The sequence below is a fragment of the Mustela nivalis genome (assembly GCF_964662115.1).
Source record: "Mustela nivalis genome assembly, chromosome: 1".
Classification (NCBI taxonomy): domain Eukaryota; kingdom Metazoa; phylum Chordata; class Mammalia; order Carnivora; family Mustelidae; genus Mustela; species Mustela nivalis.
The window spans coordinates 206604933-206631192 of NC_139020.1; the positions used below are offsets into that span (position 1 = coordinate 206604933).

General features: G+C 53.3%; 2 protein-coding genes across 5 annotated transcripts; one reads left to right on the top strand and one right to left on the bottom strand.

Annotated features, from left to right (window-relative positions):
• The first annotated feature begins 1898 nt into the window (after positions 1–1898).
• PALM3 (paralemmin 3) lies at positions 1899–10376 on the top strand. Of its 3 annotated transcripts, XM_082742441.1 has the most exons (7): positions 1900–2113; positions 4559–4607; positions 5664–5744; positions 6303–6445; positions 6573–6657; positions 8258–8303; positions 8418–10376. In XM_082742441.1, the coding sequence occupies exons 1-7, from the start codon at positions 2073–2075 to the stop codon at positions 10133–10135; spliced, it is 2163 nt and encodes a 720-aa protein (XP_082598567.1). In that variant the 5' UTR covers positions 1900–2072; the 3' UTR covers positions 10136–10376. The 3 variants fall into 3 exon arrangements, with proteins under 3 accessions (XP_082598566.1, XP_082598567.1, XP_082598568.1); XM_082742440.1 differs by having other exon boundaries at positions 1899–2113; positions 8258–10376; XM_082742442.1 differs by lacking the exons at positions 1900–2113; positions 4559–4607 and adding an exon at positions 4651–4669 and having other exon boundaries at positions 8258–10376.
• Positions 7066–26127, bottom strand: IL27RA (interleukin 27 receptor subunit alpha). 2 transcript variants are annotated; one of them, XM_082742457.1, is made up of 14 exons: positions 25933–26126; positions 25346–25463; positions 21992–22149; positions 21742–21899; positions 20166–20325; positions 19991–20064; positions 17288–17471; positions 17005–17193; positions 15070–15171; positions 14836–14994; positions 12109–12234; positions 11633–11726; positions 11357–11450; positions 7066–11230 (listed from the first exon to the last, which is right to left on the bottom strand). In XM_082742457.1, exons 1-14 carry the CDS (start codon positions 26024–26026, stop codon positions 10937–10939), a joined length of 2004 nt encoding a protein of 667 aa, XP_082598583.1. In that variant the 5' UTR covers positions 26027–26126; the 3' UTR covers positions 7066–10936. The 2 variants fall into 2 exon arrangements, with proteins under 2 accessions (XP_082598583.1, XP_082598584.1); XM_082742458.1 differs by lacking the exon at positions 15070–15171 and having other exon boundaries at positions 25933–26127.
• Between the last annotated feature and the right edge of the window lie 133 nt (positions 26128–26260).

A 26260-nucleotide genomic window follows, 5' to 3' on the forward strand; every position in this document is an offset into this window, starting at 1 on the left:
GAGTCCCGCATCGGGCTCTCTGCTCGGCAAGGAGCCTGCTTCCCTCTCTCTCTCTGCCTGCCTCTCCGTCTACTTGTGATTTCTCTCTGTCAGATAAATAAATAAAATCTTAAAAAAAAAATAAATAAATAAATAAAAAATAAAAAAAAATAAAAAGTGTGTTCTCTCCTCCTATCATGGCAAATGTACTTTCAGAATGACTTAGAAGGCCAGGTTCAAATGAAAACATTTTGAATCCCTAGGAGTCTTGTACTAGATCGTGGGGTGCCGGGAAACCCCAGCTCTCAGTCTGGCCCCCTTGACTTCCTGCCTTCAACTCTCTTCTGCATAGCAAAGAGCCTTGTGCCTGCACCTAGGGACCCTGTGCAGCCTGTCTAAGCTTGACCTTCACCCCTCTGCCAATGGCTGCCCTTGATGACTTGTCAGGCTGGAGGTAGGGGTAAGGTGCACCCTGGCTGCATGGACAGCATTTGAGAGGCACAGAGGCCTTATTGATGAGCTCAGGACCATTTGGACAGGGAATTCTGGGGTCTGAGTACCCCAAGTAAGATGTAAAAGAGGGAGGGGAGAGTTAGGTAGACACATTCCCTTTGTCACGTGGGGAAGGTCCAAGCTGGGTCAAAGTCCTTTCTCACTGAGGCTCAGGTCAAATTGCACAGCAGAGGGGGCACCTGGGTGGCTCAGTCAGTTAAGCATCTGCCTTGGGCTCCTGGGATCTTAAAAACATTATGCTGAGTTGGGGCGCTTGGGTGGCTCAGTCAGTTGAGCATCTGCCTTTAGCTCAGGTCCTGATCCTAATCCTGTGTCCTGGGATTGAGTCTCACTCCTGCTCAGTGGGAAGCCTGCTTCTCCCTCTCCCAGGCCCCCCTGCTGATATTCCCTCTCTCGCTGTGTCCGCTGTGTCCATCTCTGTCAAATAAATTAATAAAATCTTAAAAAAAAAATTTTACCACAGGACCAGGACTGTGATGGGGGAAGGACTGGGAAATGAGTCTGGAAAGTAGGAGATGATTTCCCCAAATGGAAAAGGGTAAATGAGGCATGCTGATTCCTGAGAAACGGGGTGCTGGCCCTTTAAGAAGAGGATAGGTAGGACAGAACAGGAACCCTGAAGATTTGTGTAGGAAGTGTTCTGGACCTTTCTCACCACTGCTCTACCCCTAACTCTTAAAACCTCTAAAGGGGGGGGCGCCTGGGTGGCTCAGTGGTTGAGCCGCTGCCTTCGGCTCAGGTCATGATCTCAGGGTCCTGGGATCGAGTCCCGCATCGGGCTCTCTGCTCAGCAGGGAGCCTGCTTCCTCCTCTCTCTCTCTCTCTCTGCCTGCCTCTCTGCCTACTTGTCATTTCTCTCTGTCAAATAAATAAATAAATAAAATCTTTAAAAAAAAAAAAAAAAAAAAAAAACCTCTAAAGGGTGTCAGGGTCCTGGAAGGCCACTTGGTCTAATTCTCCCATTTCACAAAGGGCAAACCACGTCCTAGAAACCTGGGGCAAGTCAACCACAGTTACCCAGGGGCCAGGCCTGCTGGTTCCCATAGTGCTCAGCCTCTGGTCTCCAGAAACCCTTAGCCTGATCAGTCCCTCCGTCCCCACCCCAAAGCCAGGGTCCAAGAAGGGGCGATTAGTCATTTATAAGAGTATCCCACATGTGTGATGTGCCACGCTGGTGACCCTTGGTGGGCAGGTGGACTTAAGGCATCTGGGGTGCCAGGGACAGTTGCCGTCCTCTGGAGGGGGTAAGTGACTCCCCATTCTCACCCACACCCTGCACCATGCATGTGAGAGGGTGTTTGCTTCGAGCCAGCCAAGTGCAGCAAGGAGGCCAGTGGCTGGTAAATAATTTATCAGGACAGCTGATAGTACCTCCCCAGAACTGCCCGCCAGCCCCCAGCCCCCCTCGCGCCTCGTGCTTGCGTCTCCTGCCTCCTGGCCCAAACCAGCTGGACCAGCTCTCCCAGTGCCCTCCTGCAGCCCCCCCTTCCCACCAGCCAAGTCACAGCATCCAGGGACCTTCAGGCAAACGGGTGGTGGGTCCTGATCCTGGAGACCTGAAGGTGGGCTTCTGGGCAGAGATGGCCCTGCAGAGCCAGATGTGGTCTCCAGCCACACCCATGTAAGTGTCCGGGGTCGGGGGTGGGGGTGGCTGGTGGGCAGGGTCTGAGAGGGGTTCCTTGGAGGACACTGGCCTTTCCGGGGGCCGGGGGGGGGGGGAGGTGAGAGCTCCAGCCTGGCCTCTCTAAGGGCCCTAGGGGGAATGGAGAGAGGCAGCCAAACCCGCAGGCCCTTCATGCCCCCCTCTGCAGAGAGTCAGGTGGGAAATGTGGACCCCCACCTCCTTTTTCCAGAGATTTTCTGCAGGCAGTCTTCAAGCTCAAAGTCCAGCCTGGGGGTGGGGCTATGACTGAGGGGGACAGTGGCGGGAAATACCAGGGTCCCTCACTCCCATGTTCTGCCTCGAGAAACATCCCTCAGTGTCCCAGGTGGGAAGAATTGCTTGAGATATAACAGAAAAAGTTAACAGCTCCTAAACTGGGAAAGATGATGGCAAAATCGGAACCTTAGTTCCTTAGTGAAATGGCCATCAGCTGTTCCTGGTGACAAAAGGCCATGGCCACGAACACTGTTCGTATAGAGTTGGAGATGAACACTATCAAACGGGGTGCACAGAGGATTTTAATATTCAAGGTTTGAGGGCATTTTAAAGTAAGAGGGGGGAGGGGCTCCAGAGGTTTGTAAAGAGTTCTGGGTAAGCGTTTCCCCCCAGGGACCCCAATTTGGTTGCTCACTCTTTTGGGTCCCCCGTTGCATTATTCACCAACTACAAACCTGGTTGCTTAGCAATGGGAACCCGATCTCCACACACCTCCCCCCCAGCAAGGAAGAGGCAGGGAGATTACATCTTGGGAATGGGACAGCAGAGGGGGGAAGTTTAGTCCTCCCCCAAGGGCAAACTTATTAGCAGGGGGCCTGGGCTCCCTTTGAAATACCCTATTAAGCATGACATTAGCCCCCTAGGTCAACTGAAATTGGGAACCCCCAGGCTGATCTCTAGCCTTGTGGCTACCAAGAAGAGGGTGCCTAGACCCCTCTTACCTGCAGTGTTTCTAGTGTTTTGGGCCTGAGACCCCTGAGTTCTGATCACCTGATCCAGTGATCTTAGATGAGTCTTTTCACCACTTCTTGGAGCCTCAGTTTCCCCATCCATAAAATAGGGACAATGGTACTATTGCCTCCCAGGATCACTGGGAAGATTAAATGAATTGCTAGAGGCAAAGCATTTAACAGCACCTGGCACACTGTACGTGCTGGCTAATCATGGTTGGCTGGTTTTATTCTCAGAATAGCAACTCAGCAAAGAGTAGACTAGTGTCTCAAGATCAGGGCAGGGAGGGAGAGGCAGAGGTGACTGTGAGAGTCTATCAGAAACCCTCTAGAGCCCTTAGAGCACTATAGGTAGTAAGTCCTGCATTATTATATCTTCATGGTGTGGCCAGGGAGGATTTGGGGGGCCCCAGCAGAGTTTGGGCAATGTAGCTAATGCTCACCCAATAGAGTTAGTGCTCAAATTAATAAATGTTTGAGGGCTTGTCCTGTGCCATCCCTCCAGGGCTACATATCAGGGACAACAGGTAAATAGATAGATCCTTCCAGATATTGTCCTGTGAAGCCCATTCACATAGCGGGCACTTAACGCACATCTGTGTATAGGTTCATGTGACAAGGACTGTCCCACAGAAGGGGTGGCTCTGTAGGCTGGGAAGCAGGAATCCTGGGGTCCTCCATGGAGGTCAGTGATGGGGTGAGCTCAGGTTAAACCTTAAACACCAAGACCCCTCTGCCTCCTCCCAGCTCAGAGTCCAGTGCTAGGCTACATGACCTGGTAACCTTTGCTCCCAGGGAGGGGAGTTGGCAGGTAGCTCCAGAGTAACCATGGCAATGGCATGTGTCCACCTTGGGATGGACACTTTTCTCCCCAGATTCCCTCATCCCCCAGGGCTGAAGGTATCTTGGGTAGGAGCCGAGAGGTCTGGAGAAGGTGTGGAATTGGAAAGAGACACACAGCATGTTAGGGGCCTGGCAGGATTTGAGAGTGTCTGTAGGACAGCCTTGGACTGGTTCTTATAATTAACCATAAACATTATTAATCACGGGAATTACTAACATTATTAATAATAAATGACACTACTGTTTTTGGAACACTATGTTTTTTCCTGCATGGATATTTCCTTGCAAGGGCACCTCTCTGCAAGGTGAGAATCAAGCTATCCCAGCCTATTTTACAGATGAGGAAACTGAGGCTCAGAGAGAAGATATCAGGCCTAGGAAGAGCCTTAGTTTAACTTGTCTTGGTCTCTGCTCTCTCCCCCACCCTCCAAAGAACCCCTGAGCTCTCCCCCAACTCCTTTCAGTTGCAAAGGGGAAATAGAGGAAAATGCGGGCTTCGGTTGGTTTCCAAGCAGCTCAGGGATCTTGACTCAGAGAGGGGCATTCAGGAGGTGGCCAGATGCGGGCCTGGCCCTGGGAGACCCCCTCCGCAGTCTCTGCCTTTTCCCCACAGGCCCATGGCCGAGAGCTCCCTCTACCGGCAGCGGCTAGAGGTCATCGCTGTAAGTGAAGCCCTCCTACTGCACTCCACCCGGCGTCCTGGGCCCTCCTACTCTTGTCCCAGGTCTCTTCCTCAACTCTCTCTCAATCTGGGAAGCAGGCTTGATGCTGTGAAGTGTGTGTACGTGGTGGGGAGGGCGGGAAGGCACCCTCAGCTCCAGCCCTGCCCAGGGCACCCCACCTAAATCCTCAGGCCCCTCCCTCTGCTCCCTAGTTCGTCTATCTGGCCACCACCACCCCCAGAATGGTGAGGCCGTGTACCCCACACTCCCAGAATCCACATCCGATGCTCCATTTTGAACCCCTGTCTCCCAAACACCCCATGTCTGAACCCCATCTCTTAGACCCTCATCTCTGGATCCTCATCTCTCTAGATCCCATCCCTGTGAACCCCCATCTTATTAATCCCTATGTCTCTGATCTCCCTCTTCTGCACCTCATCTTTCTGGACCCCATCTCTACACCCTGGTCTCTCTGAACCCCCATCCTCTGACACCCATATCTGTACCACATCCCTCTGAACCCCCATCCCACTAACTCCCATCTCTCAGCCCTTGATTTCTGCATTTCCATCTCTCCGGACCCCATCTCTACGCCCCTGTCTCTCTGGACACTCACTCTCTCTGGACACCTCTCCGGAACCCCCATCGCACAGTCCCCTCCCTCTGATATCGACATCTGGACCCCCATTTCTCTGGGCCCCTTTCTCTGTAACTCCATATCTCGGACCCTCACAGCCTGGTCCCCCTTGTAGATCTCCATTCCAAGGCCCCGTCCCCATCCCCTTCCACAGACCCCCCATTCCGCGCGGGCGAGGCCTCCGCAGCATCCCGGGCGCGGCCGGCCCCGCCCCCGCCGCCCCGCCCCCACCCGCTGCTGAGTCAGCGCCTCCGCAGCCCCCTCCCAGCCCGGGGCCCCGACGTGCGCTCCGCGGCCCCGCCCGGCTCGCAGCCCCGGGAGCCCCGGGAACCCCCGCGAGCCCCGCGGAGGAGGGAAGGCGGAAAGGGAGGCGGCGGCCCCGCCCGGCCCGCGGGCAGCTCCCGGTCCTCTGTGCGCAGGAGAAGCGGCGGCTGCAGGAGGAGATCCGCGCCGCGCGCCGGGAGCTGGAAGAGGAGAAACTCCGCGTGGAGCGGCTCAAGGTTGGGGGCGGGCAGGGGCGCCTGCCCAGCCTGGGCAATAAAGTGGGGGGTGCCTATGAGAGTCAGTTTGGGGGGAATCATAGGAGCCTGTGTCCAATTTGGGGGAGCAATTGGGAGCATGGGTTCCAGCTTGGGGGGGGGGCATTCTTCCTCAGCCTGGGAGGGTAGGTGGCGGTGGTGGTGTTGGGGACATTTGTACCACCTTTGGGGGCAGAGTATGGGAACAGTGAAGGTGTTTGCCCATCTTGGGTATAGGGAGGGGCCAAAAGCGATTTCACCTCTGGGGGCGCCTGTCCCATGCTGGAAGGGGTGGGGAGATGATGGGTGTTTTGTTTTAGGCTGGAAGAGCTATGGGCTGGTAGTGGGGGTGTCTGTCCCACCTGGCAATATTGGGGGTGCACAGTGAAGGCATGTATCATATTCCCACCCTGAAGGAGAAATATCTGCCCCATTCCGGGTGGTTTTGGGCAATAAGAACTCTTCTCTACCCCGGGGATTAGGAGGGTACCGGACATGGGGTGGGGTAGTCGTTATGCACAGCTACCTTCCCATGCCCAGAGGAAGTCTCTCCGGGAGCGCTGGCTAATGGATGGGGCGGCTGAGGGGACGGAGCAGCCGGAGGACTCCACCTCGAAAGACCCCCAGTCACCCGAGGGCCAGGCTCAGGCCCGAATCCGGAACTTGGAAGACAGCTTGTTCACGTGAGTCAAGCCCCTGCCAGCCAGGCTAGGCCAGGTCCCCAGGTCCACCCCAAGGAAGCGGCAAAGGGTGTGTGGGGGTAGCATTGAGCCTGGGGTCCTGGCTCCCAGCAGCTCCTCTCTTCCTCAGACTCCAGTCCCAGCTGCAGCTGTTGCAGAGTGCGTCCACAGGTGCCCAGCACAAGCCCTCAGGGAGGCCCACCTGGCGCAGACAGGTGAGGGGCTGGGGAGCCAATGGGTGGGGGGGAGGCAGCCAGCAGGGACAAAAGCACGATTTCTCCCATGGCAGTTTAACCACTGAGTCCTCTGCTATTGCTCAGCTCTGTGGTCTTGGACAAGTCGCATTTCTTGCTCCAGCCTCAGTTTCCCTATGTCCAAAATGAGAACAGCAGCAGCACAGGGCGGGAGGAGGTGAGGGGGAGGGTCAAGAAGATCATGGCTTTGTACTAGGAACAGGCCCGAGGAAGAATTCTGCCATAGGATTGCTCTTAAGGCCAGAACAAGGAATGTGGTGAGAAAAAGCAGGGGGGGGAGGGGAGGGGGCAGTGTTCGTGGAATGTGGCCTCAGAGTGGGAAGTGGGTCACCATGAGATGCTCTTGTGATCGGAGGCATCCACACGGGCTTTTGTTTTAGCAGCACTTTTATTAAGATACAGTCTGTATGCATGCTACACAACACACAGGCTTTTGACAACCTTACATTAAAATCTGGATCTCCGGGTTGTCCCCGAAGTCCAAAGATCTGCCAACATTTGTGCCTGGCCATAGGGAAGAGCAGGGGCCACAACCTCTGGCTCTTCCTGGTGCCTTAGCTTAGCTCCCAGATGCCTGTTTCAGAGCACAGAGGGAGAAGCAGACTTGTTTATGGATGTGGGAAGCAGCACTTGTTAGGTTTTAAACACTGGCTGGGAGTTCCTTGCCAGAGAGGCGCAAGAAAGGATTCCTGGCCCACGGGAGCTCACCATCCAAGAGTCTGTGATGGGGGGAGCCCTGGGCAGGGGAGGAGCACGGGGGAATCACCTGAGTAAGGTTGGGGGTTCAGGGAAGGCCTCCTGGAGGCAGTGCCATATATATGGAATCTGAGTGGGAACCAGGCAAGAGTGGAAAGGGAATTCCAGGCAGAGGAAACAGCCCACATAAAGGCCTGGAGGCCGGAAAGGGAAGAAGATCAGAGAACTATGAGGAGATCCCTGGGGCTTGGCTGCCCCTCCACTCCCCTCCCTGAGCCCATTTTCATACTTTCGCACTGTCCCTCCCCACCCTGCCCCACTCCAGCTATGCTGAGCCTCTTTTCCAGTCCTTGAACTTGTGTAGCTCATTGCAGCCCCAGAGCTTTTGCTCCTGCTTTCTCCTCTGCTTGGAATGCCCTTATGTACCTCTTGAGTTAAGGCGGTCTCCTCCTGCCCTTTGGGTCTCTCGCTGTTCAGTGTCACTTCCTTGAGAGCCCCTCCTCCTGCTTATTTTTTTTCTGCCATAGTCTTTCTCACTCCCTGGCATTACGTATTTGTTTTTGTTTATACCTTACCCCCCTGGAATGTAAATCCCCCAAGCAAAAGGCTTAAGTGTCCCTTGTCCACGGCAATCTCAGTAGGTGACAGAGTAGGTCCCTAATACACAGCTATTGGCTCACAGACACAGTATTGACAAACACCTACTGCGTGTGAGGCCCTGGACCAGGTGAGGAAGGCTGAGGGTTTGATCCTGAATGTGATGGCGGGGTAGGGGGGTGCATTGAGGGTGTTTTGAGCAGGGGAGGGTACCCGCGTGCAGGTACAGACACGGGCTGGCCTGACCTTGTCTCTGCCATCCCTGCAGGGTCACCGACCTCTCTCCCAGCCTACCGTGGAGGCAGGTCCCACAGGTGGGTGCTTGTGCTCCAGGTCTGGGGGTCCCAAGAAGAGGGGTCTGAATCTAGGGGGCCAGAATCTCACTCTGTCGCCCCGTTTCTTCTCCTTTCCTCCTGTCACTCCCCAAGACCACGCTGATCTGAACAAGAGAGCCTCCCTACCAGCTGGACCAGTGGACACATCTCCAGAGTCCCCCTCAGAGGCCCGAGATGAGGCTGTCAGGGCTCCGTCAGCCCTGAGGCTGTTCCCTGGGGCAGCAGGGGCCTCCTCAGAAGCCAATGGCCCCTGCCCTGGACTCAGCCCCCCTCCAGAGCAGGAGCCTAGTCAGGCGCTGGCAGCCTCCAAGGGGGGCGCGGACGAGGCCAAAGCGGGTGTGGTGAAGGTGGTATGGGAGGGGCTGAGGGCCACGGAGGACTGTGCCACGGCGGCCACGGGCCCAGAACTAGAGGCTAAGGTAGAGGAGATGGTGCTGGAGGCCATTGGGGAGAGGCAGGAAGCTAGCTGCCCAGAGCTCCCCTCCTGGGTGAAGGAGGACAGGGGCATTGTGGAGGTGGTCTGGGAGGGCGTGGGAGGGCCAGACAGTGGGGACTCAGAGGCCACAGGGGAGCTGGGCGGGGGCCAGAAGGCTGCGCAGGCCAGCTCACCGAGGCTTCTTCAGGTGAGACTAGAAGGAGCAGCTCCTGGAGAAGGTGTTCCCAGGGGCAGCCCTGATGGGCCAGGGGGCTCTGGAGGAGAGGAGGGGTCTTTCATTTGGGTGGAGAGGGTGACCCTCAGCGAGGACTGGGAGGAGCTGGGGGTGGAGGGATTGGAAGGGCCCAGGATGTGGGGACAGGGGGGAGGACCTGAGAGTCCACTGGGGGCAGAGAGGGGGGCAGGGGAGGAAGCTGGGGAGGCAGGGAGGGGCCAAGCAGAGGAACCAGTGGGCGGAGGAAAGGAGTGGAGTGAGGAGAAGGCAGGGACGGAGGAGGAAGGAGCAGACATGTCTGTGATGGCGGACAGGGAAGGAAGCAAGGACTCCTTGGAAGCAGAGAGGAGGGGGGGTGAGGACAAGCTGGGGACAGAAAGGGAAGCAGCTGAGGAACTATTGTCAGTAGCAAGAGAGGCAGTTGAGGGACCTTTGAGGGCAGAGAGGGAAAGAGGCGAGGAGCCATTGCAAGTAGAGCTGAAAAGTGCAGAAGAGCCAGAGGCAGAGAAGGAAGACGAGGAACCATTGGGAGTAGAGCAGAAAGGAGAGGAGGAAAAGCTAGAGGTGACTGAAGAACCAGGGGCGTTGGAAAGAAAGGAAGGCGAGGAGTCACCGAAGGTAGAGAGAACAGGAGGTGAGGCGCCACTGGAGGCCGAGAAAGAAGGCGAGGAGTCACTGGAGGCTGAGAGAGGGGGAGATGAGGCGCCACTGGAGGCTGAGAAGACCGAAGCAGTCAAGGAAGATCTGAGTCAGGAAGACCAGAGGGAGTCTGAGGGCGGACAGGAATGTCAGGCAGAGGAGGTGAGTGAGGCAGGGGCTCCCGTGGGGGCCAAGGAAGAGTCAAGGCCAGAAGAGGAAGATCCACAGCCCCAGGAGAAGCAGGAAGGCTCCCTGGAGGAGGGATCTGTAAGGCCCCAAACTCCTGCAGAGGGCCAGGGCCCCTCGGGGGACACCACCCCCCTCCTGGCAGAGACCCCAGCCCCAGAGCAGCCTGCCGAGTGCCAGCCACTGCTTCGGGCGCAAGGGCCTCGGGCCAACCCCAGTGCCCGGCCTGTGCCCACCTATGCACCTGCCCGGCAGCCCGAGCCGTCTGCCCCTCCCGAGGGCGAAGAGGCAAGCGGGCCTAAGCAAAAGACGTGCCAGTGTTGTGCGGTCATGTGAGCCCACGCCCTCCACCCCACGTCCGGCTCCTCTCACAGCTACCTCGGCCTCTCGGCATCCAGCAGCGGGTCCCCGGCGCAGACAGGGCGCCACCGGGCTGGCTGGGCCACCTGGGAGCCAGCTGGCCCGCACGTCACCTCCTCCCGGGCTTCTGGACGCTTCCCACTGCCTGTGACCCTGGCCCCCTTCTACGACAAAGCCTTTATACTTGAAAATAAAACGTTCAAGCATCCGGACAGTCTGAGCGTGTGTGTGTGCTCTTGGCACGGGTCCTCCTCACCACCTCCGGGGGAAGAGAGCAAGGGCTTCACTCCCGCTGGCGTCAGGGAGTCGGTGTGAGCAGACATGGCTGCCGGACACAGCGCCCCAGCTACGGGAGCTACAAAAACGTACAAGGGTGTTTCTCTGGGTGGCTTGGAGTCACACAGTCACACAGTCACTTGGAACAGAGGTTCCTTTCCTCTTCGTGGTCCACCTTCTCCCGTACAGTTAAGGCGGGATGGCGGGCACACCGGTGTCTAGCTCATGGGCAAGGGTAAGTGTGGAAGAGCCCAGACCCCTTTGGGCCTCGTCTGGGCATCAGCCCGCGGCACTCCTGCCCACAGTCCGTCGGCGGGAACTCCATCCGGGGCTGCGCGTGACTGCAGGTGGGACAGCGGGGACACCCAGCAGCCGTTTCTGTTAACAGCAGCAGGACAGATCTGGGGAGGCAGCTTCCACTCGATTTCATACACGTTCCTTTGCTCCCCCCTCCATCCATATACTCCCCAGAGGGCCAGACCCTCCCTCTGTAGGGGTCCTTCAACCTGTTCTTCCTGGCTGGGTGTCCTCAGGCAAGTGACTCAGCCTCTCTGAGCCTGTGTCTTCGTCTGTCAAATGGGCACCCCTCTCCTGGCCTGGGCTGGGTTCAGGCCGGAATTTGGGAACTGGGGGTGGGCCCAGAAGGCCCAGCTCCTCGGGGGTGGGCAGGAAGTGTTTCTCATAGCCAGAGCCCAGCTGGGTGGAGGTCTGGGGGGGCTCCATAACCGGGAGCGGCTCCATCTCCTCCACTTTCAGGATGGGCAAGTCCCTGGGGGGCTGAGCCTGAGGCACCTCCTGGAAAGAGACGAGACAGGGATTCTGTGTCCCCATTCTCCCCGGCCTGCTCCCACCCATTCCCCGCTGACTCCCTCATTCGCCAACCTCCCAGACGGCCCAGACAAGCCAGGCTTTTCCGCTCACCTCCACGTGGGGCTGGCTACAATTGCTATTGGCCGGATCAGGAATCTTCTCCCAGACCCAGCGGGGCAGTACCTTGTGCCGAAGGTGGAGGCACCTGGCAAGCAGGTAAGAGGGCAGAGAACCTAAGTGACGTGATACCCAGGCCCAGTCTGCAGCACCCAGGAATATCCGCAGAACCCAGAGGCGCTCCCTTACTGCTTGCCCCCCACCAAAGCTTAGCTAGTGTCCAACTGTCCTCCCCACCTGGGCAAAGACCCACATGTCTGACAGCCTCACCTTCTAGATGTGGCCAGGCTCACACCACAGCCGGTCAGGAGCAAGCCCCACAGGAGAAAGACACCCGGCAGAACTTTCCACTTCAGGCTGTTATCTGAGGCAGAGGGGCAGAACATTTGGATACCAGGGATGGGAGAGGGATCGGGAAAGGAGCACACATGGGGCCGGGTTTGGGTGCCGGAGGCAGGTAAAGGAGCGGGGCTTATGAGTGGGTCGGGGCTAAGGGTGGGGGAGATCTTGGGGTGGGAGTGGGGCTTGTGAATAAAACAGTCACGGGTGAAAGGTCAAGGTCAGAGATGGGTGAAAGGGTCAGAGACACACTGCTTGATAATCCAAAGTATTTAGTAGGATCCGAATACCCCTGAGGCATCATCAGTAACAACCCCCAAGTCAAAAGGTTGCTCACTCACTAAAACCCCTATCTCCTTGAAACTGAGCAGGGCCCCTCCTATGGCAGTCCCACCACTCCCCCCTACCTGGTAGGTGAAGCCGGAGGCTGGGACCTGGTGGCCCCTGTCCTGCGTTGGTGGATGCGGTCACCCACAGCTCACAAGGACCCCAGGGAAGGTCAGGCAGGGTGATGTTCCGGGTGCTGCGGCTCACTGAAGGACACACCCAGAGAGGTTGGGGAGGCAGTCAAATCCTACCTCAGGGCCTTTGCATGTGCTTCCTCTGTCTGCAACACTCTCCCCAGATATCCACATTGCTCCTGCCTTCAGGTCTGTGCTCAAATTTCACCTCCTCAGTGAGGCCTTCCCTGACCATTAGAAAGTTCACTCCACAAGGGCTGTATTCCCAGCACCTAGATCAGTGGCTGGCACACAGAAAGCCCTCAAAAATGATATATATTCAAATAAATAAAAGAAAGAATGAGCATCCTATTGCCCATATGCACATTAACCCAGTGAATGGAGATTCTCTGTAGGTGGGGAGAAGCACACCTCGCAGAACTATATCTGTTTACTTATTTTTACTAAATGGTGCTTTTTGCTTTTAAGCCAAAAGAGGGGTAGCTTTTCGGTTTGTTGTAGGATTATGGGAGACATGAACACTGATTGGGCTCTACTGCCATAGAAAGATGTCCAAAACAACAACAACAACAACAAAGATGTTCAAGTTAAATCAGCAGGGGAAAAAAAGAAAGTTGCAAAACATCACAGTCATAAGATATTCCGAGGCCAAACTATAGTCTTTAACACTGTCATCTTTTTAAAATAATAATCCAGGGGCACCTGGGTGTGATTAAGCATCCAACTTTTGATTTTGGCTCAGGTCATGATCTCAGGGTCCTCAGACTGAGCCCTGCATTGGGCTCCACACTGGGCATGGAACCTGCTTAAGATTCTTTCTTCCTCTACCTCCTTTCTCCCTCTCTTCCTCCCAAAATGATAATGATAGGGGCGCCTGGGTGGCTCAGTGGGTTAAAGCCTCTGCCTTTGGCTCAGGTCATGATCCCAGGGTCCTGGGCTCTTTGCTCAGCGGGGAGCCTGCTTCCCTCCCTCTGCCTTCCTCTCTGCCTACTTGTGATCTCTCTCTGTCAAATAAATAAATAAAATCTTAAAAAAAAATAAAATGATAATGATAATAATAATAATAAATGTATATTTATTTAATAATCTAGATATGTATAAACATTTTAATTTAAAAAATTTTAAAATGGGGCAGCTGGGTGGCTCAGTCAGTTAAGCATCAGACTTTAGCTCAGGTCATGATCTCAGGATCCTAGGATTAGAGCCCCGAGGCAGGCAGCAGGGTGTCTGCTTCTCTCCCTCTGTTCCTCCCCCCAATTCATGTACGCACACACACTCTCTCAAAAAAATAAATAAAATCCTAAAAAAAATAGAAAAACAAAAATTTTATTCTAATGACCCATATATACTTTTGTAATGTGCAATCATGGCAAAGTAATTATGTTAAAAAATAGGCTTTATCAGAGACAAATGCCAAAGCACTGATGTAATGAGGGGTAAAATGACACTGAAGACTCTAGAAAAAAAAGTGCAGGGGATAAAATGAAAGCAGATTGGCAGGAAGTAGTTTGTTGACACCTGTGGGCACACCAGGGTTTATTATACTAGTCTCCCTACTTTTGTGTGTGCTAGAATTTTCTATAATACAAAGTTAAAAATCTTCAAAGATAGGGCGCCTGGGTAGTTCAGTGTGTTAAAGCCTCTGCCTTTGGCTCAGGTCATGATCTCAGGTTCCTGGGCTCAAGCCCCACATTGAGCCCCACATCAGGCTCTCTAGTCAGCGGGGAGTCTGCTCCCCGCCCCCCCGCCTCTCTCTGCCTGCCTCTCTGCCCACTTGTGATCTCTGTCCGTCAAATTAAAAAAAAAAAAGAAAAAAGAACACAACTCCTATCTCAGTGTTAATAGATACATGGAAAAATCTGGAAGCTGCATTATCAGTGTCAACAAAATTATGAGAATGCTGGTATTTTTTTTAAAGATTTATATATTTATTTATTTGAGAGAGAGACAGACAGAGCATGGTGCGGGGGTGGGGGGGATCCCAAGTAGGCTTCCTCCCAAGTGGGGAGCCCAACGTGGGGCTTGATCCCGTGACTCTGAGATCATGACCTGAGCGAGATCAAGAGTTGGTTGTGCAACCAACTAGCCACCTGAGCCACCCAGGTGCCCCGAGAATGCTGATATTCTCAATGACATATTCCTTTAATGTGTCAGCTATGGCAATAAGCACAGATAACTTTTATAATTAGGAACAAAAAAAGGGAATAACAATACTTCTAAAAAGGAATATGTGTTCGGAGTAAAAATGTAGCCTATACCCAAAGGTATGAAAAAGAAAAGTCATACATAATTCTGTGATCCTGTTGACATTGTGGGCAATTTGTTTTCACATTTGTGCCTCTGCTTTGCACAATGCCAGGTTTATTTTACAAAAATGGAACCATCTCATGGAGTTGTGTCATCTTTTTATCTTTTTCATTTAATGAACATGACAGGCATCTTTCAATATCAATAAATATAGATCAGAGACTTCATTTTTAATGGTCAAATGACAGTCCATTATGTTGATAGCCACAAGGGTTATTGTCCACTAGGGAACAGACGACATCACAAATTTTCCCAGGCGCTGAGAGGGAACCAAAGGGGCCAATTGGGGGATGAGGGCGGGGTAGACTGATGGGTGGGTCTTGGGGGCGGGGCTAGGAGCCGGGGGCAGGAGGCGGTGAAACTCACCATTCATGCAGACAGTGGGCTTGGTCCCGCTCTGTACATACACAGTGTAGTGCGTGAGATGGCCCCGGAGTTGATGTCTTGGGACCTCTCCCCAGGCTATGACAGGGGTCCCTGGAGGGGCATCCTGGAGTCGCCAAAGCACCGGCCCAGCTAGGGGCACTGGGGAGAAAGCCAGTGGGTCAAGGCCAGCTAGAGTTCCAGGGGGTCACTCCATTCTCCAGCTCCACCACTTACCCAGTTCCTCTCTGAACCTCCAGACTGAGGGGGCAGGGGCCACGCCCCAAGGAGAGACTGCTGTCACCGTGATTCGGTAGGGGACCCCTCCTTCAAAATTCCCTGGTTGGTGGAGGAGAAAGACAGAGTTGGCTCTCCCTCCCCTACTCATTTTCTACTCGGTAGACGTCTTCATTTGGGTCTCCTGAAAAATTCGTTGAGATAAATATCTGGGTAACAGTAATTGTTCTGGGTGGTAACCCCACAGAACGCCAACAGGGCAGCTGGGAAGTGAAATAGGGAAAGAAAGGCCGCCAGTAAATGAGAACAAGTTCGCAATGCAGGCATTGAAAGCGCAATCCCGCTGGCGACCTCTGGGAGGCAGCAGAGAGCAGATGCCGGAAAGTGAGGCGAACCAAGGAGGGAGGAAGCTGGGATATTTATCCACCAACACTTAGTAATTGGTGAAGGGCTGCCTCTGGGGTGACTTAATTCACCAGCACTTCCAGACTGCTTCTCAGATGGGCAAAATACTTCAGTGACCAGAGAAAGCCTTCAAGCCAGGAAAGACGGGTACCAGAGGCTGGGAGATGCTCAAACACCAGGCTATGGGTGGGGCCTGCACACCACCCATCATGGTGGGTGAGGGTCCTGAGGTCCCTTCACAAAACCTACTGCTGCTGCCTGGCCTTCCCCAAATGGGAAATTTCCAGAATCAGAGCTCCTCCTTGCTTAGGAAGGACTCCGCCCTTCCTAAATGTTTCACTCAATACCTTTTCATGCTCTCCCAAGTCCTTTACACCAAGGATGGGCTCCCCAATGCCACACCCCAGCCCAGAAGTCACTGTAAGCCCCCAGACCCGAGTAGCCAACAGCCCCATGGACACCTCCATTTGGATGAACATCTCCAACACAATGTATCCAAACGGATCCCCAAAATTCTGCCGCAGGACCTCCAATCAGAACCTGCCTGCTTATTTCCCTTCCTCAATTCCAACCCGATATGGCCCTCACCCCTTCCCCAATCCATTCCCCCTGAGAGCAGGCAGAGATCACCTGTAAGCAACAGAGTCAGGGCAGAACTCTGCTCAGAACTCTCCATGGTTCCTACCTCACACAGAGCAAAAGCCCAAGTCCTTCCTGTGGCACACCAGGCCTTGCACAATTTGCACAATTGCACCTCCCCGCCCTCATCTCCTCCCGCTCTCCCCCTCACTCATTCCACTCCAGCCATGCAGGCCTCCCTGCTGTTCTAACACCTCAGGCACTTTCCTGTCTCTGGGCCTTTGCACTGCCTGTTCCCTCTTGCTTTTCCCTCAGACTTCCTCATAGCTCCCCCTCTCGCCTCCTTCAGGTCTTGGTTCAAATGCTGCTTTTCCAGGAAGGCCTTTTCTAAAAACCTTTCTTTCTAAAATAGCAACCTCCCTCCTTCCCTTTGCCCTGTTTTATCCCCCCCCCCACAATTACATTATGGATGTACTTGTTTTGTTATTGTTTGTTTCACTGGGCTGCTCACTCCACAAGAAAGTCAGCTCCATGAGGATGGGGATGTTGCTTCGAGAGTGAGTGGTGTGATGGTTCAGGGCCTGGCTTGAGGGGCCTGAGTATCTGGTTCAAATCCTGGTTCTACCATCTATTTGCTGTGTGGCCTCGGGTCAGTTGCTTCACCTCCCTGGGCCTTTTTCTTCATCTCTACCTTGAGCACGATAATAACAGAAACTTACTTTATAAGTAAGTCTGAATACTTTAATGCTGCTGGTAAGTGCCAATAGGCAGCAGCTGCTGTCACTGCACACCAGTGTCTAGAACATGGCCAGGCACACAGTGAGTGGTCAGTGAACACTGCTTGCAGAAATTAATGATATTTTAACCACAACACTCCCTCCTGTAGGTCCACGAATCAGTCTGCTGGACAGGAGCTGGGATGGAAGCCTAGGTGTCTGTCCACAGCCTCACCTGGCAACAGAGCACTGAGGTTCTCAGGGGGAAGCCGGATCCAGCGGAGGTGCTCCAGGCGATCCCCGTCTTGAACCCAGTCCACCACGTGCTCCTGCAACTCCCCAGATCCCCGCTGCCAAGTCACCAGCAGCCCTGTGCTGCCCACAATGCTGCTGACCACCACGTCTCGGGGAGCGAGATCTGGACCTAGATGGGGGTTGGAGAAGTCTTGGCTGTTCTCTCAGGAAGTCCCTGCCTCCCTCTCCAGGGCACTGCTCCGAGGAAATTCGCAGCCTCTTACCCAGGCAGGCCAAAGAAAGGTTGGTAAGAGGCTCCCAGCTCGTGGCATTGATGGCAGACACCCCAACCCACTCGGCCAGGGCAGGGACGGAGGAGCTGCAGCAGGGAGCCGTCTTCTGGATCAGCTCCTGGCCTTCAGCCTGGAACCAAACTTTATAGCTCATCTGCACGCAGTGCCCCGGGTTCTGGGGGATGAGAGGAAGAAGGGGTTAGGATCTCCCATCTACCAGATCCACATCCTGTGTATCTCAGTGAGGGCCACCTCACAAACCAGTCAGCAGACTATTTCTGTTGGCTCCACTTTACAGATGAAGAAACTAAGTCTCGGGGAGCTCAGTGGCAAGGGTGACATTAGAATACAGTTCCAGGACCCACACTAGGGGGAACTGAGTAAGACGCTCCCCTTGGATGCAAAAGTTAAAGGGGAGGTTACCAAAAACCCAGTAACCAAGAAAAATTATATTTTAATCAATCAAAATCAAGGGCAAAGAACCCACGACAAACTAAATTTCAAGATCTGAAGTACAGACAGGATCTGACCCTGCCCTTATATGAGCCTGCCTTGCTTGCCTCATCCTAGTCTGTGTCCTGTGCAATTCTTTGGGATTTCAAAATTCCTACTGTTGTATAGAGGAAAAACTTTCGTAGATGATTATCCTGTCTAATAATGTTAACTGATCCTAGAACCAAACTCCTTTTGATGTACTAAGACAAAATCTTTGTAGGCGGGGCGGGGTGACGACGCTGGTTTTAATGCTCACTGAATTTTTAAATATTCAGAATAGGGGCACCTGGGTGGCTCAGTGGGTTAAAGCCTCTGCCTTTGGCTCAGGTCATGGTCTCAGGGTCCTGGGATCGAGCCCTGCATCAGGGCCCTGGGATTGAGCCCCAGGGTCTCTGCTCAGCAGGGAGCCTGCTTCCCTTCCTCTCTGCCTGCTGCTCTGCCTACTTGTGATATCTCTCTCTCTCTCAAAAAAAAAAAAATCATTAAAAAAAGATCTCCTGTCTCAATAAATATGATCTATAAAAAAAAAGTACTCAGAATACATGGGGACTTTCTAGGCAGTTTTTATGATCAATTCGCAGCACAATCTCTGTTCTTTTTTTTTTTTTTAAGATTTTATTTATTCGACAGAGACACAGTGAGAGAGGGAACACAAGCGGGGGAGCGGAAGAAGGAGAAGCAGGCTTCCTGCCAAGCACGGAGCCCAATGCGGGGCTCGATCCCAGGACCCCGGGACCATGATCTGAGCCAGAGGCAGACGCTTAACGACTGAGCCACCTGGGCACGCCACAATCTGTTTTCTAATTAGAAAATTCTTTAATGTGCCCTGCATCACCTCACGCCTTTGAAATCCCTGGAAACTGGATCTATGGCCTGACATGTGGTCAACTTTGGTAAATATCCTAATTATATATGGAAGAAAGGCATATTCTGACGTTTCCTATGTAAGTCCATTAGGCTGTTTGTTAATCACCTGTTCAAGTATTCTAGATCTTCACTTGTTTTCCATTTATTATGAAATCCCTGGTGGGGTATATTAAAATCTCCCACAACGGTTGTGGATTCATGTATTTCTCCTTGTAGTTCTGTCAATTTTTGCTAAATGTATTTTAAAGCCATATTATTAGGTACATACAGATTTAGTGTTCCTCTCACATTGCTGGGCTGTATAATTGCCATATGCAGTTACTTTATTTTCCCTTTCTCTTCCACAGAATATTACAATTAGAACACTTTATTACATATTCATTAAGACACGAGAAAAATGGGTTATCTATTTCAGCATAGTAAAGGGGTGTTAACAAAGTATGTGTTATGACATAGACACTGAGGCTGTGAATTGGTGTGAGTCTCAGCTCTGCCACTAACCAGTTGTGTGGTCTGAAGCAACCTCTCTGTGTCTCTCTCTTTTTTTTTTTTAAGATTTTATTTGACACAGAGAGAGAGATCACAAGTAGGCAGAGAGGCAGGCAGAGAGAGACGGGGAAGCAGGTTCCCCGCTGAGCAGGGAACCCAATGTGGGGCTCGATCCCAGGACCCCGAGATCATGACCTGAGCCGAAGGCAGAGGCTTAACCCACTGAGCCACTCAGGCGCCCCAGTGTGTCCCATTTTTCTTATCTGTAAAGTCAGTTAATATAAAGGAGCATGGAGGTTAGAACCTGGCACATAGTAAGAGGTCTGTGTTACATGTGGTTAAAATTAATATTAGAATGTGAGGCCCAAGAGGGTATGGGCTCTGTTGTTTTGTTCCTTGCCATTATTTACTGTGAGCCAGGGCCTAGCAATGCCTGGAACATAGCAGATGCTCAACGGATTTGGATCAGTGAGGACGGCTGCATCATTGTCTATCATCTCCTAATGTCATTCTGACACTAGCATTCAAGCCCTGGCACACTGTGCTCTATTTTATGGAGCTGAGCCTAGTCTGGCTTTCAAACCTCTGCACCTGCTGTTCCCCCCTGCTTGGAACATCTGTACACACCTTCATGTCTCGGCTCAGATCTCCCAGAAGTAGCTGACATGGGTGGAGGCTAGCTCTGTGCCCAGCACTATGCCAGGGCCTCTCTGAGCATCCCCTCCTTGGAGCCTTGGAGCAATCTCAAGAAGGCGGCACTGGAACCGCCGTCTTGTTTACACTGGTGTTATCTGGGGTTTCCTGACGTGTGCAGAAAGAATGGAACCCCTCTCCATAGCTCACCTTCCACAGAAGCAGGGGTTCCTGTCTGCCTGGTGTCCCACAGAGGTTCCCAGATATCCATACATCTTTTGGAGCTGTCAAGGATGAGGAAAGGGGGTACAAATCAGAGTGGCCTAGTGGTACATACTGCTAGGAGGGAAGTCGAGGTTATAGGGGCAAGCCTGGAGATCCTCACCAGAAGGCAGTGTCTGGAAGAACAAAGTGGGGCTCCACTCGCTCCAAAGATTTTCTTCTTTTTCCATTCGGCAGCGGCCCCGTACCTCATAGCCAGTGGCCAGCTCCAGGTCCTGAATCTCGACAGGTGCCAGGGGAATGGACTTCAATTCCGGCTCCAGCTGGGGGATAGAGAGGAAAGAGCAATGAAACCGAGGACTGAGTTGAGAGTACTTGACCCGATATGTCAGCAGACTCCAACTAGCCTGCTTTGTCCCAAACCCTGGGGTTCTCAGGACACAGAGCTTTTGTATTTGAAATTGGGACCATCCCAGGCAAGAAGAAGAGACGAACTAGCCACCCTCTGGGTCATGTATAGCAGTAGGTAGTAAATTTTATCATTATCCCCATTTTACAGTTGAGGAAAACTGAGGCCCAGAGAGGGGAAGTGACTTGCCCAAGGTCACAAAGCAGATGAATGCTGGAGATGAGAGTCATAATCGGGCAGTCAGATTCCAAAGCCTATATCTCGGCATTTCTCTGAATTGCATGAATAATCACAGTGACAACTGTCTTCCACATGGCAAAGTTTTGCAGCTGAGACTATTAGTTATCCCTAATAACCATTCTCCCCTTTTTCCTTTGGAAATGGAAGCTCTGAATATCAGTTGGAAACGCGGCTGTCAAGAGTAAGGACTCCATTTCCCAGCCTCCCTTACAACCAGGTAAGACCATGTGACTGTGCTCTGGCCAATGAGATATGGAGAGGAAATGATCCTGGTAACTTCTGGGTTGTACAAAGTACAGGGGCTGGTCCCCTAACTCCTTCTGGGGTCTCCTTGCTCAAAGTTCTCTTCCATTTTTCTTGCTGTGTGAGCTTGCTAAGGTGCTTAACTTCTCTGAGGTTGGCTCCCCCAGCTATGAAATAAAAATCTTACAAGCATCTGCTATAGGGGCACCTGGCGGGCTCAGTCAGTGGAGTATGCGACTCTTGGTCTTGGCGTCCTGAGTTTGAGCCCCATGGGTGGGGCAGAGCTTACTTAAAATAAACAAAAATTAACATACAAATAAATAAATAAAAGCATCTACTATAAAGGGAGGTGGGGAGGGACTCATCAAGATAATCCATGCAATTAGCTTGGGACCTGATGTATACCAGGTGCTCAGAAATGTCAGCTGCCTTTATTCATTATTTTGAGGTGTTTAAACTAAACCTTGCTCCTTATCTGTAAAATGGGTAGGTATAAAATGCACCCACTTCAAAGAGTTCTTGGAAGGGTTTCATAATTTTAAGGTTAATGTAAGCTATTGGAGAACTTCTACTCATTCACAACAATGTTTGAGGACGTTTACGGAGTTTCTCAAAAATTCCAAGTGGAATTTGGGATCGGGACTGCATGGAATTTTAGATTATTTGGTTGTGGGGGGTGATTTTTTTTAGCTGAACAAGATGCACGTACAGGCCTTTTTGTGTGAGATGTGGACAGATCCTAAGGGCAAGTAAGGAACAGGTCCTGGGCTGGGTTTCTGATTTGGGGATAATGCCCTGGGCCCTGCCTGGAAGACAGTGAGAAAAACGGGGGGCCCTTGACACTCACCAGGGTCCAGGCCGTCCCCTGGCATCTTTGATAGTAGAACTGGCAGGCCATGACATTATGGGGTGGCCACACAGGTGGGGCCCAATGGACAGTGGCCTCCAGGGGCTCATCCTCTGAAAAGTCCACGTCAGGGTACAGCCTGGGTGCATCTGGCTTCACTGAGGAAGGGGAGGCCAGGTGCATTAAGCCAGGACTTCAGGGACCACCCACCCCACATAGAGCACACCCCCCCACACATCCCGCCGATTACTTCGGGTTTCCAGATTCACGAAGACTGGGGGCCAGAGAGGCTGGCCTGCCTTGGTACCCCAGACAAGCAGTTCATCAGACATGGTCAGCTGTTCCCTCGGAATGGTCACCCAGCTCTGCCCGGTGGGCACTGGCACGGTCCACGTTCTTTTGGAATGGCTGTGAGGAGAGATGTGGGGATGACGGGGTGTGGGGTATATCGGTGTGGGGCCAGAGCCATAATGATAACTCCTCTCCCTGGGTTCAAATCCTAGCTCTGCCACTTCAGAGCTGTGTGACCTTGAACAACTGACTTGACTTCTCTGTGCCTGTGTCCTCATCTACAAAACGAGAGTGATAGCAGGACCTGCTGAAGGGCTGGAGAGCGAGGGCAATCGATGAGACAATAAAAGGAATGTGTTTAAAACTGCACTGGCTGCCCAGTACATGTCATGCGAGCATTGCTTACTGTGTTCATTGGCACCTGCTTATAAGTACGCCATTTGCCCTTACGGAACTATCCAGTCAGCAGATACATACTGACAGGCCCTCTCATAGAAGCTGGGGACAGGGCTACGACCAAGGCGGGCAAGGACCCACTCTCTGGAGCTGCTCTTCCTGTGTGGGAGGCAGAATCCCTAACGTATGTAACGGATGATAACATCATCAGGCCGGTGAGGAATGAGTGCTGTTTCAGGTCAGAGATCTCTCAGATGAGACTTTTGAACAAAGGCCTGAAGGTCATGAGGGCGGAGCCATGCAGTACCTGGGGGAAAGCATTTCAGGAAAAAGCAGCCTTCTGGAGTGCAAAGGCCTTGAGGTACACTCACGACTGTGTTTGAGGAACAGCAAGGAGGAGGCCTGCACGGCAGGAGTGGAATGAGTGAGGGGGAGAGTGGGAGGAGGCGAGGGCAGCGAGGCGAAAGGCAAACTGCAAGGCCTAGTAGGCCACAGGAAGGACTGGGGTTTTTACCCCAGTGAGGTGGGACCCCTGGAGGGCCGGAAGCAAAGCAGAGATGGGCCCTGACGCGGATGTTCACGGGCGCCCCCTGGCGGCTGTGGCGAAGAACAGACTGTGGGCTGGAAGGTGCAGGCCAGGGGCCCCAGGAGAGAAGGTGACTGACCACATGGCCCAGGTTAGCCATGGTGGATGGGGGCTGGACCAGGGTGGGTGCCCAGGAAGGAGAGCGCGTCAGATTCTGGATGATGTAGAAGGTGGAGCTAGCAAGGCTTGCTGACAGACCAGATGCGGGTGACAGTGAGCGGTGTTTAGGATATCCTGACGGATTAGATTTCAAAAGTTCAGAACAAGGCTTTCATAAAACAGCAGTAACAACAAAAACGCAGGTGCTGGTGAAGATGTGGGAAACTGCAGCCATGGTACACTGCTGGAGGGAATGCAAAATGTCACAGCTGCCGCAGAAAACAGTTTGGCAGTTCCTCAAAAAGTTAAACACAGAATTGCTATAGGACCCAGCAATTTCACTCCTAGGCACAGACCCCAAAGAATCAAAAAACAGGAACTCAAGAACTTGGCCATGCATGTTCATAACAGTGCGAGTCACAATCACCAAAAGATGAAAGCAAACCAAGTATCTATCAACAGATGAGTGGATACCCGACACGCGATAGATCCATACAGTGGAGTCTCACTTAGCCATAAAAAAGGAAGGGTGTTCTGATTCCTGCTACTATGTGGCTGGACTTCAAAAACATACTAAGTGGAAGAAGCCACACATGAAAGGCCACATTTCTTATAATTCCATTTATAGGAAATGTTCAGAACAGGCAAATCCATAGAGACAGAAAGCAGGGTGGTGCTTGTCAGGGGCTGGTAGGGGGCAGGGGGAGGAGGATGAGGAGTGGCTGCTAATGGGGATGGAACTTCCTTTTGGTGTGATGAGAATGTTCTGGAACTAGACAGAGGAGGTTGTTGCACAACACTGTGAATGTACCAAACGCCACTGAATTGTTCATTGTTTGTTTGGGTTTTTAATATTTTATTTATTTATCTGACAGAGAGAGAAAGGAAGAGAGCATGAGCAGGGGGAGAGGTAGAGGGAGAGGTAGAAGCAGACTCCCAGCTGAGCAGGGAGCCCGACATGGAGCTTGAGCCCAAAATGCCAGGATCATGACCTGAGCAGAAGGCAGACGCTTAACCAACTGAGCCACCCGGGCGCCCCCTGAACTGTTCATTTAAAAATGGGTTAGCTTAATGTGATGTGGATCTATCTCATTAAGAAAGGGGGAGGCCTTCTCCAACTCCTCCACCCTACACCATTTAAAACTAGGCCCCTCTGGAATGGAATGGCTGTGATGATTGCACAACAATGTGAATGTATTTGATGCCACTGAACTGAACACTAAAAATGGCTGAGAAAAAACGATGGTAAATTTTATGAGTATTTTACCATCATTAAAAACAAACAAAGAAGGGGCACCTGGATGGCTTAGTCTGTTGAGTGTCTGCCTTAGGCTTGGGTCATGATCCCAGGGTCCTGCATAGGGCCCCTGCTTCTCCCTCTGCCTGCAGCTCCCCCTGCTTGGGCGCTCTCTCTCTCTCTGACAAATATATAGATAAAATCTATTTTTAAAACTCCCCAAAAACAAAAAACAAAAACCAGGTGCCTGGCTGGCTCAGTTGGTCAAGCGTCTGCCTTTGGGTCCTGGGATTGAGCCCTGCATGGGGCTCCCTGCTCAGTGGGGAGCCTGCTTCTCTCTCTCTCTCTCTGTGTGCTTGCTCACCCTCTATTTCTCTCTGTCTCTCTCTCAAATAAATAAATAAATAAATAAATAAATAAATAAAAACCAACCCACCCACCCCACTGTGGTTCCCACCTTTCAATGCCCCTTTTACTCCTCCCTCAAGTAGCCACATGTGAAATGAATTCGAGTTTGCAGCTGTGCTTCATCATGAGGGAACCTAGGTCTCCCCTTGACTCCATGAGGGCCAGGCTCCATGAGGGACAGGCTTTCTGACTGCCTCTTTCATTGCTGCATCCCTGGCACCAGACCAAATTACCTTTCTATACCCTCAGAGAAGTTAGGTTACTTGCCTAAGGTCACACAGCAATAAAAAAAAAAAAAAAACCACCTTCTAATTATTAAGCAATTTCTCTTTGCTGATGCCTAATTCATTGAACCCTCTGAACCAACGCTGGGAGGCAGGTTCTTTATCATCATCTTTTGACGGGGGGGGGGGGGGGGGGGGGGTCGGGTCGGTGACTGGTCTAGGGTCACACAAGGAAAATCAAGGGCTTGAGAGGGGGAGGGCTACGGAGCAGAACTATTGGGGTGCTCTCAACCCGAGTATGCTAGGACCTGAGCGGCCACCCTCTAAAGCGTCAGTTTCCCCACGTCAGCCGGTTGTACTCACTACTTCTGGCTCTGGAGGTGCAGCGTGGAGGGTGCTCCCAGGTCCCCAAGAGCTTCCCACGAGCAGTTCAGATCGCCCAAGGGTCCAACTCCATAGCACTGCAGTGGCCCAGGGCTGTCTGGAGAGGGAGGCGGGGGTGGGGGTGGGGGCGCGCAGGGAGTCCGAGGGAAAGGGCTCAATTCCCCCATCCTGCACATCCCAGAACCTGAATTTCCCCCGACTTCTGCCAATGGTGCAGGGCGATCCGGGGGTCCCTTCCCAGCGAGAGCAGCAGGAAGGGAGCGATGGATACCCCTCCTCAGTCTTTGGGCATAACTCCTCCCCTCCCTCTGCCAGCCACATCCTGTTACCACCCCTAGAGCCTCCACCCCACCCGTGGGCCTCGGGCTCCCACCTCGCGGCCGACCCCCCACCCTCGACCCCGTTCGCCAACTCGTCTCTCCGCCCGGTCCCTGCCCGGGGAGGTGCAGAGGGGCATCTGCCCCTCCAGGGTTCGTTCCGCAAACTTGCGGTGCACGCGGAGACTCGGCGCTCTGGCGGCGATCGCGGCGGCAGGGCGCCTGATACCAGCTCGCTTCACAACTCACCCCGGGACCGAGTCCGGTGGCCCAGCAGCAACAGCAGGGGCAGCAGCACCAGCTTCGGCCGCGGCCCGAAGAGGGGGGCCCGGGGCCCCCGCATGGCGCCCCACCGCGCGCCCCCGAGTCCTGCCCGGCCCTGCCCGGCCCAGCGCGGCCGCGCCGCCCGCCTGGCTCTCCCGCCTCACCAGCGAGCGGCGGAGGGAAGCGTCGCTCAGCTCCCAGCCGCCTCCGCACCTTGCGCTCCGGGACCCCGCCCCTTCCCTCCCAGGCGGAAAGTCCCCCGCCGCGCCGGCTGCGGCCGCGGAAGGGGGGAGGGGGGACGGCCCGGGGCTCG

Excerpts from the sequence above, each read along its gene's own strand:
- IL27RA (XM_082742457.1), bottom strand. The coding sequence starts at position 26,026 with ATGCGGGGGCCCCGGGCCCCCCTCTTCGGGCCGCGGCCGAAGCTGGTG. Across the intron at positions 22,150-25,345 it reads CACCTCCAGAGCCAGAAGTA|CCATTCCAAAAGAACGTGGA; the intron begins GTGAGTACAACC and ends CTCTCCTCACAG. Across the intron at positions 17,472-19,990 it reads AACCCCTGCTTCTGTGGAAG|AACCCGGGGCACTGCGTGCA; the intron begins GTGAGCTATGGA and ends CTCATCCCCCAG.
- PALM3 (XM_082742440.1), top strand. The coding sequence starts at position 2,073 with ATGGCCCTGCAGAGCCAGATGTGGTCTCCAGCCACACCCAT. Across the intron at positions 5,745-6,302 it reads TCCGCGTGGAGCGGCTCAAG|AGGAAGTCTCTCCGGGAGCG; the intron begins GTTGGGGGCGGG and ends TCCCATGCCCAG. Across the intron at positions 6,446-6,572 it reads TTGGAAGACAGCTTGTTCAC|ACTCCAGTCCCAGCTGCAGC; the intron begins GTGAGTCAAGCC and ends TCTCTTCCTCAG.